Source organism: Nesoenas mayeri (assembly GCF_963082525.1).
Source record: "Nesoenas mayeri genome assembly, chromosome: 11".
NCBI lineage: Eukaryota > Metazoa > Chordata > Aves > Columbiformes > Columbidae > Nesoenas > Nesoenas mayeri.
In genome coordinates this window covers 2,587,491-2,602,169 of record NC_137563.1, presented here as the reverse complement: position 1 = coordinate 2,602,169, position 14,679 = coordinate 2,587,491, and the positions used below count along the sequence as shown (strand labels likewise).

Sequence of the window (14,679 nt, the reverse complement as noted above, 5' to 3'; positions counted from 1 at the left end):
AGGACTATTCTAAGCACTTAGAGCGGTGAAGAAACCTTTTTTTTCCTTTGCATAAAATATTTGTGACTTCAGCTGTATTGCAACAAGGAGCTGCAGAAAAAGTACTAAAGCTGACTGAGGAGACAATTGGTTTTTTACCACAAAAATGAAACAAAGTGCTTCTGCTGTTCTTGACTTGGTCTTTTTGTGCCACCTCAATTCCTCCATGGCTATAACGTATTCCTGATTAATATGTGAATGCAAATACTACACAGTAGAAAAAATAATTACAAAAAAAGTTTCTATTTTTACTATTAAATATATATTCAGTATAAATAATGCATTCAGTTTTTAGTCAGTATAGAAATGTGGATCTGTGATTTTAATATAGCTCAAAAAAATTAGAATAAAGTTCCATTTATATCTTTCATACAGAAATATAAAATTGCACGTAGATTTGAAAAGTGATAGCTAATTATTTTTCAAGTTGAATATCCTAAATTGGGCATATTCTGGTGTATTGTACTCTTAAGCCCGTATCTTGAGTAGAATAAATAGAGATAACAACATTAGTCCAAGAGAGATGTTGTTAAGATACAGATAAATCATTCTGACTTGAAAGTCAGGAAAAGATGAATGGTGGACCAGGAATTTCATTTTTCTTTATGCCAGTCTGTATTACCAATGTTATGAAACTATATCTTAAAGTAAAAGCACATGGATTTGCAGGAGCAATAGTTATTATTTGGCACCTTCTAAAATTAACTCCTTAAGCCATTGATAAGCAGCAGTGACAAAACTCTTAGGGGTTTCAGTAGAGCCAGGCTTGTACAAACAGCATATATTTGTCTCTTTCCTAATATGGGTCTCTCAACTCTTGAGCAAACTTTTCCTAATGAATCACGGGGTTAGATAGCTTTTCCACTAGTCAGTAACTTAACTCCTCCACAGCTGTGCAATATTTTTTCCTTTCAACAGCAACTACTGAGGCTATTAATGGTGGTTCTCTATAGTTCATCAGTAAGTCAATATGAATAGAACAGCCATATTTTGACTGTATGTTGAAAAGAGAGCTAATGCTGTACTTTCAATGATTACATTCTCATGTTGGTTACATCTCTGTGTTGTTGAGAATGTGAATCAAATACCATGCACACAGAGAAGGAAATACTTTTTACCTGTATGAAAAGGGAACTGCTGGGTATGCTCAAGTGGAAGAGGAGAGTTTATAGATCATGGAAGGAGGGGCTGGCCACTTGGGGAGAACATAAGGCTGTTGTCAGAGGGTGTAGGGAGGCAACTAGGAAAGCTAAGGCCTCCTTAGAATTAAACCTGGCGAGAGGGGTCAAGGACAACAGGAAGAGCTTTTTCCAAAATGTGGCAGATAAAACTAACAGCAGAGGCAATGTAGGCCCACTGATAAACGAGGTGGGTGCCCTGGTGACAGAAGATACAGAGAAGACAGAGTTACTGAATGCCTTCTTTGTCTCTGTCTACTCTGCCCGAGGCTGTCCTGGGGAGCCCCGAACCGCTGAGGCCCCAGAGGAAGGCAGGACAATGGAGGAGTTTGCCTGGCTTGATGAGGACTGCGTTAGGGAGCACTTAGGCAATCTGGGCATCCATAAATCCATGGGTCCGGATGGGATGCACCCGCGGGTGATGAGGGAGCTGGCTGACATCATTGCTAGACCACTCTCCATCGTCTTTGCCAAGTCTTGGGAAACGGGAGAGGTGCCTGAGGACTGGAGGAAAGCAAATGTCACTCCAGTCTCCAAAAAGGGCAAGAAGGAGGATCCAGGTAACTACAGACCAGTCAGCCTCACCTCCATCCCTGGGAAACTGATGGAATGACTTCTCCTTGGTGCCATCTCAAGGCACATAAGGGATGAGAGGGTCATTAGGTGCAGGCAACATGGCTTCACCAAGGGGAAGTCGTGCTTGACCAACCTCATTGACTTTTATGAGGACGTAACAAGATGGATAGATGATGGCAGAGCGGTGGATGTGGTCTACCTTGACTTGAGTGAGGCATTGACACAACAGCATCCTCACAGCTAAACTGAGGGAGTGTGGTCTGGATGATCGAGTAGTGAGGTGGACTGCGAACTGGCTGAAGGGAAGAAGTCGTGGTCAATGGGGCAGAGTCCAGTTGGAGGCCTGGATCTAGTGCAGTGCCTCAGGGGGCAGTGCTGGGGCCTGTATTATTCAATATATTCATCAATGATTTGGACGAGGGAATAGAGTGACTGTCAGCAAGTTTGCTGATGACACCAAGCTGGGAGCAGTGGTGACACTGGAAGCTGTGCTGCCATCAGAGACCTGGACAGGCTGGAGAGTTGGGCAGGGAAAAATTTAATGAAATAGAACAAGGGCAAGTGTAGAGTCTTGAATCTGGGCAGGAACAACCCCAGGTTCCAGTATAAGTTGGGGAATGACCTATTAGAGAGCAGCGTAGGGGAAAGGGACCTGGGGGTCCTGGGGACAGCAGGATGGCCATGAGCCAGCACTGGGCCCTTGTGGCCAGGAAGCCAATGGTACCTGGGGTGGGTTAGAAGGAGGTGGTCAGTAGGTCAGAGAGGTTCTCCTGCCCCTCTGCTCTGCCCTGGGGAGACCACACCTGGAATCTTGTGTCCAGTTGTGGCCCCTCAGTTCCAGCAGGACAGGGAACTGCTGGAGAGAGTCCAGCGCAGGGCAACAAAGATGCTGAAGGGAGTGGAGCATCTCCCATGTGAGGAAAGGCTGAGGGAGCTGGGGCTCTGGAGCTGGACAAGAGGACACTGAGGGGTGACCTCATTACTGTTTGCAGATATCTAAAGGGTGAGTGTCAGGAGGATGGAGCCAGGCTCTTCTTGGTGACAACCAATGGTAGGACAAGGGGTAATGGGTTCAAACTGGAACACAGGAGGTTCCACTTAAATTTGGGAAGAAACTTCTTCCTGGTGAGGGTGTCAGAGCCTGGCCCAGGCTGCCCAGGGGGGTTGTGGAGTCTCCTTCTCTGCAGACATTCCAACCCGCCTGGACACCTTCCTGTGTAACCTCATCTGGGTGTTCCTGCTCCATGGGGGGATTGCACTGGATGAGCTTTCCAGGTCCCTTCCAACCCCTGACATTCTGGGATTCTGTGAAATATTCTCATATATGGATAAGTATACCCCAAACAAAATGGTATCACAGACAGGAAAAGTGAACATCTAATGTGAAGAGGAAGAGAGGGGAAAAAGCTTTTGGTAATGGCAGTCATACATTTTAATTTAAGCCTACCAGGAAAAACAAAATTGTGTATGTCGTGGACATAAGATGATCACTTGCTAGTGATGAGCCGACAGTCAGGAAGCATGGGTTTGTCTCACATAGTTGCATAACAGTGGCTATTTAGACATTTTTAAAAATATCATCTGAAGTGATTTAGAAATGTGAGTACCTTATATATGCTATGGGGTTTGGGTTTAAGTATTGCTTTTTGAAATGTAACTTCAAATATCCCTTCGGTACCTGTGAGCACTTTTAGAAAATTGTCTCTGGGATGTGTATGGATCCTATCTGAAAAGGACAATGTACAGAATACCTACTCATGTTTTTGAAATATTTTGTTCTATAAGAAGAAAACGTGCGATTAGTATTCAATCTTATTTTGGAAAAGGTATGTATTTATTACATTCCAAATGTTAAACACTTCTGAATAATTTCTCACAATAATTATGACAAATATATCTTCTATCACTAGATCGTTTTCTGCTTAAGTGATATAGCCATTGGAAATCATCACATTCTCTTACATAATCTGGCCAGATCAGAGCTAGGCTACTTTACTAAATTATGGGATTTATGCCCTATATGTTATTAATCACCTGATGAATTCTGCCTTTGGTCTAGTTTAGTCTAATGCTAATTTTATGGTTTTGGTATAGACAGGGCTTGTTTCCAGTGTTCCTTATGGATGAAAATGCCATTTCAGAAATTCCCATGAAATCATTCAGAATGTCTCCTGGAACAGTATGATTTGAAATAGATGAATTCAAATTCAAAACACTAGATTACTTAGCTAAAAAAATTAACAGAGCATGATTTCCTTGAAGGATGTTGTAACAGTTTCCTAGAAAGATGTGGAAATCCTTTTTCTTCTTTAATTTTGTTGCATGACAGTTACGTTCAGTAATGCAGACTGGACTTCCCAAGTCACAGAGAGATTCAGTCAGAAATGAAGGTATATTAAGTATTTTTATTTCGGTATTTATAATCAAGTAGCCTGAGCATTAGTGTACTAATTTGAACGTTCTGATTGAAATTGGTGTATAATAATTGAAAAGAATGGTTTTATTAATGGCATTTAAAGGGAGAAGTACAAGTGGCCTCGGACTCCTGCCATTTAACTTTGTAGTTCGAGCAGACTCTCCTAAGGCTCCTCTCAAAATTCACGTAACATTTGGCTTCCTTTGAACTAATAAATATCAACTCCAAACTCCAATACCAATTCACCCAAATGTATGGCTGTTCCACTGTTAGTAAGCTAGGAAAACGAGCCAGACTGTCTTTTACAGCCTTAATAAGAAAACTGCCTTTTGTACTGCTGAAACAGGTGCTCAGAGAGAATGCTTAGCACCCTGAAGCATCATGCTGGTAGTGGGGGGTGGCAGGATGGAGAAGAGAGCAGGAGACTCAAAACACCTGTGTGGCTGATGACATTAATAAGAGGGAGGAAGCCAGGCCCAGCCAGCCCCTTGGAGCTGGCCAGCAGTCCCTTGCAGGGAAGAAGCTCTCCCTGTGTTTCCTGCTCCTTTTTTTCCACATTTCTCATGTTGTTTCTTGCCTGCTAAGGTAGGTGATAGTATTTGTTTCCTGTGTGGATGAATGGTGTTTTTGGAATAATAATTTGGACATAAGGTATAAGAAAGTTCATTTTTTTTTCCTGACTTTTATACAGTGCTTTAGAGTGCTCGAAAGAAGAACTTGCTTGCCCTGGAAATTATGTACCTTTTAATTTGTTTTTTATTTTCAGTCTTTGTTGGAAATATTGACCAGGATCTCCATCCTCAGTAAAAAATGTAAAAGGTTCAGTTAGAGGAACTGAGCTTACTTTAATTGGAATAAGGGCTTTTTCTCACCAGTAAGTTTGAAAATAGCCTCTTGAAGTTGTATCCAATTGAGTTTCTGGTGAGTAACAACATTTGTAGGTAGAGTACTGTTTGAGAACTTGTCATGCCTGCAGTTCACGTGTGTGCTTAGTACGTGGCAGAGATTTCTTTTTGTACTATGGTATGGCATGGTATTAGTAAAAATGGTGCTAAAGTAATCCAAAGCATGATACTGGGTGGGGAATTTAATTGGAATGAATCCCACTTTGAGAACAGGTATTTGTCCCTTTCCTTTTGTAAAGGCAGTATTTCAAATTTTTACTGTAGTATTGGAAAGTGAAGTGGCTGTGATGACTTCAGGGCTTCTCAGGTGCATTTTCCCCATGTAAGCAGACAGAAGGGATTGCTGCTGGGGAAGGTCTTGTACTGGTCTTTCCCACAGTGTGAATCTGTCTCTTGTTGCAAGGTGGCCATAACAAGCAAGTCTCGTTATTTGAATCCTTACATGCTAGGTTTACATAGCTGGTGCCCTAAATCCTCATGAAAATCCCACCAATGAATACTCAAGACTGCTTGGATTTCTTTGTATCATTTTGCACATTACAAGTAGTCCCTCAGCTGTACAGGCTATTCCAAAGGAAATAAGTTAGCGTGGTGGAATTGAAGTTGCTTTTGCTGGCGAAAGTTACACTTTCCGATTGTACTAGTACTGGCTGCACTCTCTGGGATTCAGTTATCCTTTCTATTTTAGCTCAGAGTTTCTGTCAGGGAGTACAACTCATTTTCACAAAGTGCTTGCTGCAAAAGCTACGCGAGCGCTGGATGGAATCAATCTGTTCCCCGTTCTGTGTTGCCGTCTTCCCTTGACTTAGGTACATCCATGTTTTCTCCGAAATCCATCTGCGTAGTGGCTACCTGGAGAGCCTGAGCATTGCCACTCTTACAGTTCACCTAGACCCCTAAAAAGGGCAAATCTATCATCATAATGCAATGTTGTGCATGTGTTATGAACGAAATTAGAAAGCTGTTGTGGTGAGTGTTTCTACACACCTGGCAAGCATCTAAAACTTCACTTTCGCCACTAAATTGCTTTCAGCTGTGCATACAAACAGCCCACGGAACTATGGCACCAGTTCACCTGAGCAGCTCTGGGGCTTCAGCACACATTCATGTGCAACCTTTTCAAAATCTGTTTTGATTGTGATTATTTTTTCCCCTAGTATCTTCAGCTCTAGATAGTATACATGTTCATCTAGAATAACTTCTGCCTTTAACAATCATCAAGTTCTCTATTTACATTTTGTTCTGTAAACAGTTACTTCTGATGAAAATATCAAATCCCACTTGACATTTAAATGTCATAATAAAAACTTATGAAATTAGGACAGGTTATTAATGAAAAATATGCTTTTTGTTGGCAGATGGACTTGTCTCTGTTTTGAAATACATGACCTTTCAGTTAGACAAATATCAACATCTGAAGGCATCAAAATGGCCAAGGACAAGTCTGATCAGCCTCTTTTTATAGTCTATAGCACCTCCCAGTGTCTACTAACACGTTTAAAAGAAAGTAAGCCAGCTTACCAAAAATGGAAGTAAGGTGAGGCATGTATGCTGTTAAAAGTTGATGTACTAGCGCTGGGAAACTCCTTTCAAAAACACCCCCACCAGTAACAGGAGTATTCAAAAAGTGTTTTGATTGATGTGATGGAGACGAGTGGTATTTATTACTCCCTGTTGAATTTATTGTGGTTATAAATGCTATGACGTGGTCATGTTTTCTGTGGGTTTTGTTTGTAGTTTTGCATTGATCTATTGATGTTTTGACTGTGCTTAATTTTGAAAGATTGTGTACCGAAGGAAAATGTCAGGGTTTTTTCAGAATATCTAGACCTTTTAATAATTTCATCCTGGTTTTGAATTGTCAGATTCCCACTATATATTTAAAAGAGCAAATACTCAGTTGGAATAAATTGACATAGCTTTGCTGATGTTAACTGGGATTTGCCTGTCTGATCATCTGATTCAGCCTGTTAAGAATACTGTAGTCTTCTGTTGGTAAATTGTGCAGGTTCATATCGCAGGCGGTGTGCGAATGCTGTACAAAATTCTATTAGAATTCAATCCTTATTTTGTTCTTTATTTCAGAAGCTAAGTCACAGTCAAGAGACTCTATTGATTGCATTGGTATTTTTATAGCTTGTTGTGTGTTTTCCTGAAGTTGTGGGCCCCATCTGTGAATATCCACTTCCAACTTTTCAGCACCTATTGTTACACAGAATTTTTTCCATTTGTGTAAATGATGTCATGTGTTCTGAAAGTTTTAAAGTCTGACAATTCAGTGCTCTGATTGTTAACCTCGATTATGTAACTGCCATAAGAATCTTCCCTGTTAATTTTTTTTTAATAATATTTATAAATTACATACAGCAGAAGGCGACTTGACCTTTCCATCAGCTCAGATCCAGAACTAAAAATTAAAAATGAAGTTGAAGGTCAAAAGAAACAATTGAAATACAGTTGCCAAATATAGTCATAGACAGTCAATTATGCAATGAAAGCTGTGTGCCACCCAAGAAGAGTAACAGCCTTCATTTGCCTAAACTTATTCTGTTTTGATGAGGAAAATGTTCCAAAATATACTGCTAGTTGATACGTCTTGTAGTGTGGAACAGTATAATTATGTGCTTTAGGCTGCCTTGGTCATCTTAAGCTGGCGGGAAAACCCAGCTGTTCTGTATTCCAGGATCGTAGAAATATGACAAATGACTTTTAGCTACTCAAACAATACAGAAGGCTGGAAGCAGCGAAAGGAGGGATCTGGATTTTGGTTTTGTTTTGCAAGATTGGCTGTATAAGGAGTTAAATTTTCTACCAAATTCTATTTACCTGTATGGAAAATTGCTTCCTTAACATTCATCTGAGCTCTGTGTTTTTCTGTCTAGCTACTGTCTTCAGTTATTTTAGTTAATATTCCATTAGTCAATTAATATTCCATAGTAAAAATATGTAATATCTATAACATACAACACATAATATATAACACACAATTCTTTTGTGGGTTTGGAAATTTTTTCACTAATAATTTTTAAAGCTCTTTACGTTAAGGTGAATAATTGTATCTCATAGAGGCACAGGGACTTGGAAGAATTTTCCCAAAGTCTGTAAGCAAATTGCTTAAAAGTTTGGATTAGCCTCAAGTCTCTTGCGTCTCAGGTCAGGGCCACTTCAGCACATTTTCTTCAGGATGGAGCAATAATGATACAATACAGATTTTTCTTTTGTATATTCAGAAATTGTAAACAATGCGGGGGGGAAGCTGTGGGGGAGAAGGGGTGAAATTTGTCTTTTTAAATGTATCCTGCAACTGCTTCTGCAGTCAAGTGCTAAACTTGATTGACAGTTGCATGAAAACGTAACCTTTCTCATTTGTGATAAATCTCAATATTGAGAGATTCAGAAAACTGCTAACTCACAGTTGAATTAAAAATGAATCCGTTTAAGCACAATGTGTATAGATTCAGCTTAAATGTTTTTCAGTCCTCAGGCTGGCTGTGGCTCTTACCCAGTTTTGGAGCACATGCAGGCAGACACAGCCCTGGTGGTTTAGAGCAGCTGGTGAAGCCCAAGCCCTCAGGTTTGATTCTCCCCTCACAAAGCTTATGCAATCACTTTGTGTTCAGACTCAGAAGAAAGCGAGCATAAACTGCCACTGGTCTGACCTCATACATAGTGAAAAAATACGTGGTAAGTGCTGGTAAATACCACAGAATAGACAAGGTGATGAAGATTCTGGAGGTAAATTCACAAATGAACGGTTTTAATAGTTTTGTGGCATCCCTGTCATCTTTGTCAGTTGAGCACTGATCTGGACATTGATATGTGAGATCTGCAGAATCTTGCTGCAATGGTTCAAGACTTTACTCCTTCCTTCCTTCTCCTCACTTCCCTCAAAGCAGGGGTCAAAAGAGTCAGTAGGAGCTGTAAGACAGGCACAACTCATCTACTTTGGTAATCTGCATCTCTGCTTAAACCCATCTTCTTCAGCATTTGATGGTGAGATCTGGGATTTGTTATAAGGTATAGGCTAAGGTATAGGCATAGAGTCTCTTCTGCTGGTTGAAACTTGAGGGCTAGTATCTATCACCAGTGCTAGACAAAGCTAGAGAGGGAGCAGGGAAATCAGTTATATTTAGATCTGATTAATCGCTGTAGTGCCACGTTATTCTTGGCACCGAAGGCCAGGTTTTGAGAGGATACACATATATTGCCATTTCAATGAAATCGCTGTTATAATTGAAAAGATTAGCAAAGTATGAATGTGAAGCAAAAGCACTTTCATGTTAGTGAAGGTTTGTTTTCTCCTGACACCAATGTATTGGTTGAACCAATGACCTCTTCAAAAATCAAGAATGCAGTTGCAAAGTCAGACTGTGTGTTTGGTTAGAACACACATAACCCCTAACTGATTCTGCTGCACCAATACCTGCCTTGAAAGATCTGATTTTCAGATAGTGAATCTTTTTGGTCCTCTATGTAATATGTATTTAATAAATTTTATATAGTGGCACAGCATACATATTCCAACATTTATTTTACCCTGACAAGCACATACAAAATGCCATTGGAAATATACTTTTGATTTCTAAGCAAGTTTAAGTATCTAACCACTAATGCATATGAAGTGTATTTTGTCATCAGTCAGGGTTTAGGTTTGAACAAAACTGAGGCGGAGTTCATTTAATATTGCTGAAAACTATGACTTGTTGGATCTTGATCAAAATAGAAGTAGTTTTCTGAGTTGAAAATTTTAATCAGGATTTCAGCTGTTTTGTGCCAAGATCTCACTCGACTATATATATATTTATACACATATATTGTTTTGTTTTGCTTTTTTTGGTTGCCTTTATCTACTGAAAAAAAAAAAGAGGAGGAAATAGGCACTTTCTGGGTTTAGAGCACACATGGAATATGACAGGATCAGACATCTTAGGATTCAGGTTCCGGGAAGGCTTTGCTGGTAACTCAGAGACCCTTTGAAGTCTTTAAAATGAGATTCCAAAGGCAACAGAGCGTGGAAAGTCCTAAAGCATCATCCAGTCCTAGTTGTAAATCCTCTTGGAGAGAGTCAAAATAAACTCGCATTTCTGCTGCTTTTGTTTTTTTATTCTGTACAAAATCCAATAAAATCTGGCAAAAATCATAAACACAAACTGAAATGAAAGGAGTAAGCAGTAATAAGGAGAGATTTATTTTCTATCAAAGATAGAGTTAACAAATTACCATAACATCTCCAAAGTTTGTTTAGTTTCTCTCACTTTTCCAATCATGAATTCAAAAAGGCTGGTTTGTGTGTCCACTTATTTTACATGAGCAAGAAATAGCATTTATTTTTTTTAAATACAATTCCTGTAGTATAGGCTTGCACAAGGTAGAATAAGTGATTGTCAAAGAGAGATCATTATGACTAATGACAGATTTTTCTGGGTGACCTCATCTCTTGGCTACTTCTTCACTCTTCCTTTAGTTTTTCAGTACGTGACTCTCAGTTTTCACTCTGCATTTTTGTTTTCCGAATGCAAGCAAAGCTGGCAGGTGCAAAGGGGTTTCCCCTGCCCGGTGCTGAGCACTGGCCTCTTATTTGCTTAGTTTACCCTTGTGTTATCACCCTTGTGTCCACCAGAAGGCTCTACTGCTTTCGGAAATGTGCACGGAATAATGTCCTGTGGGTACCTAACAAGGTCATCCCTGTTGTAAACAGGATTCAACAGTTTGCTTTCACTGAAACAGTACACACGCATTTCTTGGACTAAGCAGTTAACTTCTAATGTTTTTTGAAACAAGTGTATGATAAATACAGGTTAATTACAATTGGTGAGGATTTGGTTCAGTATTTAATTTTGCCATGGAATTGCAATCCGCACACATTTAACACAGTGCCTTTTGAATTAAGATCTTAGGAAACTTAAACACTTTCATTATTTTTTGCTCTTACTTTCATGGGGTGTATATGTATTTTTTTATTCTGTAACTTACTAGAGAAGCTTGAAATACAAAGACCCTAATTCCTCCCCATCTTGGCATTCTTACATTTAGAGTCCCAAGAGAAGCTCTCTGAATTTTGGCATTTGCCAAAGTTATGATGATGTTATTCTATAGACGTTTCTCAATGTGAAGATCATTTTCCACATAATTCATGGTTCACGATTCACGGACTGAAAACAAGTAGTTGACTCTGTCTGCAAAACTGTCAATGCAGCTTCTTTTATGAAGCCAAATTATAGTAGTTAAAAACATGAAGTTTTGTCTTGTTTTCATTTTAGCAATTCAAAAGGGAAAACAATTCCTTTATGTAAGTGGAAAATTAGGATAAAATATGAAGATATTTCTCAAAGCGACGCTTTTTGTATCTATTGATACAAAATTTGACAGCAACGGTTCTGACATTCTGTTCTGAGAAACAGCTCTGATTTACCTTTTACGAGCTTTCAGAACTGCAAATCACAGAGCAAGGATATTTGACTATTACAGTAACACATCTTAGTAATGGGCAGTATTTTTTAAATGATGCTTTTCAGAGACCCTGGATAAAAATAGCCTGTTTAGTCTCTTTTATGTCAAAGTTGTTGCTTAGGGAAAGTGTATTAGTCCAGGTGGGTTTTTTTTTTTTCCATGTGTTTGTTTTCTTTCCCCTCATATAATATTATTTGCTTTATGGGTGTTTTAGTATAGAGCCCTAACCACATCATCAAAAAGGCTTCTTACATACTCAGTTGAATAGAGAGTGTGACAAAGTTGTTTTTCACGATACTGATATTTTTAAGTTACTTGAAAAATCCAAGTTATCAGTGTTCACATTTTCCTCATTGTCTCTATTTCCCCATTCTACTTGTCCAGCAAAAGCGTTTGGATATTATTTGCTATTATAGAATAGATAAATTAGAGCAAGAGACTTAAACTTAAGATGGTGGGAGACTTCTCACATACTTTAACTCAATTTATCAGAGGTGGTTCATCATAGTGCCCGTCAGTTACCAGATAAACCACTCAAGTATTGATTTTCTCCCGATTCTCGTTGCATTTGCCAGAAAGAAAAAAAAATCAGAACTTTTTTTTCACTGCAATATAAAAATAAGGGCTTAATGACTCAAAGTTGCCTTTCTGTAGTTTGCAATAGCTAGTTACCATCACTAAACGGTCATAAAGTGTTGAGAAAACTACAGGAAAATGGATTGCCTTTAGCACAGGATGATCTGATCTTTTCCAATGGTTTAACCACAGAATGTTTCAGGGTGTAAGTGGGGTGCTTCAGCAGCATGGGATTCTGCACAGACTTGAGAACCTTTACTTGAATTGGAAATAATGCTAAATGACTAACAAAGTTTTTACTTAAGCAACATGGAACTAAACAAAGCAAGTTTATATAATTCTTCAGCTCTATAAGCTGTCATAATATCTGTAAAGTGTTTGTAAATTGGGTACAGTGAATATTTACTTAGCTGCAAAAACTTGGAAGAAACTATTTGAACAGTCAGTAACAGTTTTTCCCCGTGATTTTTATGGGAGCAACATTTCGGTTTGCAACTGCCCTATGGTTGTCTATTGTAGTCATGTCCTCCTGAAACTCACTGGGAGTCTTCTTGAATACGGACCAAATAATTTACTTGGCCGCTGGCCATGTGTTGTCTTTCAGAGGAACATGGCTGTTCACTATGTAATAGTGTAGGAAGAAAGGAGACATATGGAAACAAATTTTAAAAGCAGCAGTGACATTAGTCCATGAAGTTTTAACCACGCAACGTGGGCAGGAAGAAATAAAGGATGAAGAGTGGTGGCCAGGTGCTTAGCATGCTAAAGTGCTGTTCGTACACCAAACGAGCAGTCAGCATCAGCTGAATCATGCTAAAAGTTCTTAAAGTTTGATTTATTGATTTATTTCACTGCTGCTGTTATAAAAAGTGTAATAATATGTACAACCTACTTTTAATGGCATCCTTGGAAATATATTTGTCCTTTCAGTAGACTATAAACACTAGACCACCATGTCTCTGGCCCCTATTTCTTATAACTTTGCTTTGCAATATCATCCTAGGTATTTTCCTGTTGTATCTTAATAAAGTAATGTCTTTTCAAGCAGATGTCCTACTTCACTAAATAAAAATAGATTTGTAATAACATGAACACCAAAGTGACAAAAGTAGTGAGTGTAACATTGATGCCTTCAAGTGTAAATGGCAGATTATAGGTATTTGTGTGAAAAGTACAGATTAGTATAACAATTCTTTTACCAGTTCAAAAATGGTATTTGGTACAGATTTGCAAAATATTATGTGTCCATTCCCCCTAGATGAGTCATGGTTTTGGAAGAAACGGGAGAGAATATTTTTTCAGCATCATGATCATTGTAATAATGAACTGCAGAAACTAGAATAGATTTTGTTCCTGGCTTGGCAAACTCTCCAAAAGATTTTGCAAGACAGTTTACATAATTCTTTCCATTGAACTTTCTAGTATTGCATATGTTTTAATTGTTAACTCAAACACACCAAACTTTTAGGTAGTCTGTGGACTATATAAATGTGGTTTCACGTTTCATAAGTATTTTATGAGCAGCATTTGTGTATATACATTTTCATACTTGCAACCTTAATTCACTTGTTAAAATAGGCTCTCTGTTTGCTAATAGTTACCAGCTGTAACTAATACATTAGGAGATCTACAATGTAGTATTTAAAATGACGCATTTCAAAATCAATAACAAATGTCCTGCTGTAGGACTAATTGAAAAACTTGTCTTGTACAAAGTACGCTATACAAAATTCTTTTGAAATTACTATAAATCAAGGAATGCGAAACAACGGCGTGTAAATTTCTAAAAACGTAGAAATAGGAAAAGCGAAAATGTTACTTACTGTAGTTGTTGTTTGCTTCTCTTGTCCCCTTTACTTTGCCTCGCTTATCAATCCTCATATACCACTGAGTTCGACAGAAAAGTCTTCTCACTCTTACATCCCCCCCTTCCATATAATCATAGCTTCTGGTATGTCGCTCAGGGCTGGAACAGTTCACATTTGTAGCCATTTGCTCTGGAGTCATGTCATTGCAAGCTAAAGATATAGTGCCCATTAGAAAGATAATGTAAAAGTATGATCTGTAGAGCAAAATTGGCAGGATCCATGTCAGTATCCATTTGTGCATTATAGTGCAGTGTTCTGGGTGTTCATGAACAACATAATGAAAATTAAATCTCAAGTAGGCTGTTGCTCTTAGGTCACCGACCTGCCTTCTGTCTTTACGAGTTACAGATTCATTTAAATGAGATTGTTCCCTCTTCTAGAATTCTGATCGTTATTCCTTAATAGTTAATGGCGAAATAGAAGAGCTTCTTAAATATCTCTTCAGTCAGAATATCCTTTAAAGACACAAGTTATAAAAACCTTTGTTGTCGTGACCTTCTGTACTACTTGAATTTGCTGCTTGCACTGAAAGTAAAAGATCTGTGAGAAAAGGTGCATGTGTAAGTCTTTATGCTCAATTGTTACAAATGTGCAAGGATACATTATGCTACTGAAAATTACTATACAAAAACGTACGACATGCTAAACTGACTTTTAAAAATATGCATATG

At 38.6% G+C, this 14,679-nt stretch overlaps 1 protein-coding gene across 1 annotated transcript in view; it reads right to left on the bottom strand.

Moving 5' to 3' along the window:
* FGF7 (fibroblast growth factor 7) overlaps positions 1-14,249 on the bottom strand; it is a gene marked incomplete at both ends in the record, with an annotated part of 28,474 nt that extends 14,225 nt beyond the window's left edge. Inside the window, one exon of the mRNA XM_080351133.1 lies at positions 13,964-14,249. Coding sequence (XP_080207259.1) covers positions 13,964-14,249 — 286 coding nt within the window. The remainder of the gene's footprint in view (positions 1-13,963) is intronic.
* Positions 14,250-14,679: the final 430 nt, after the last annotated feature.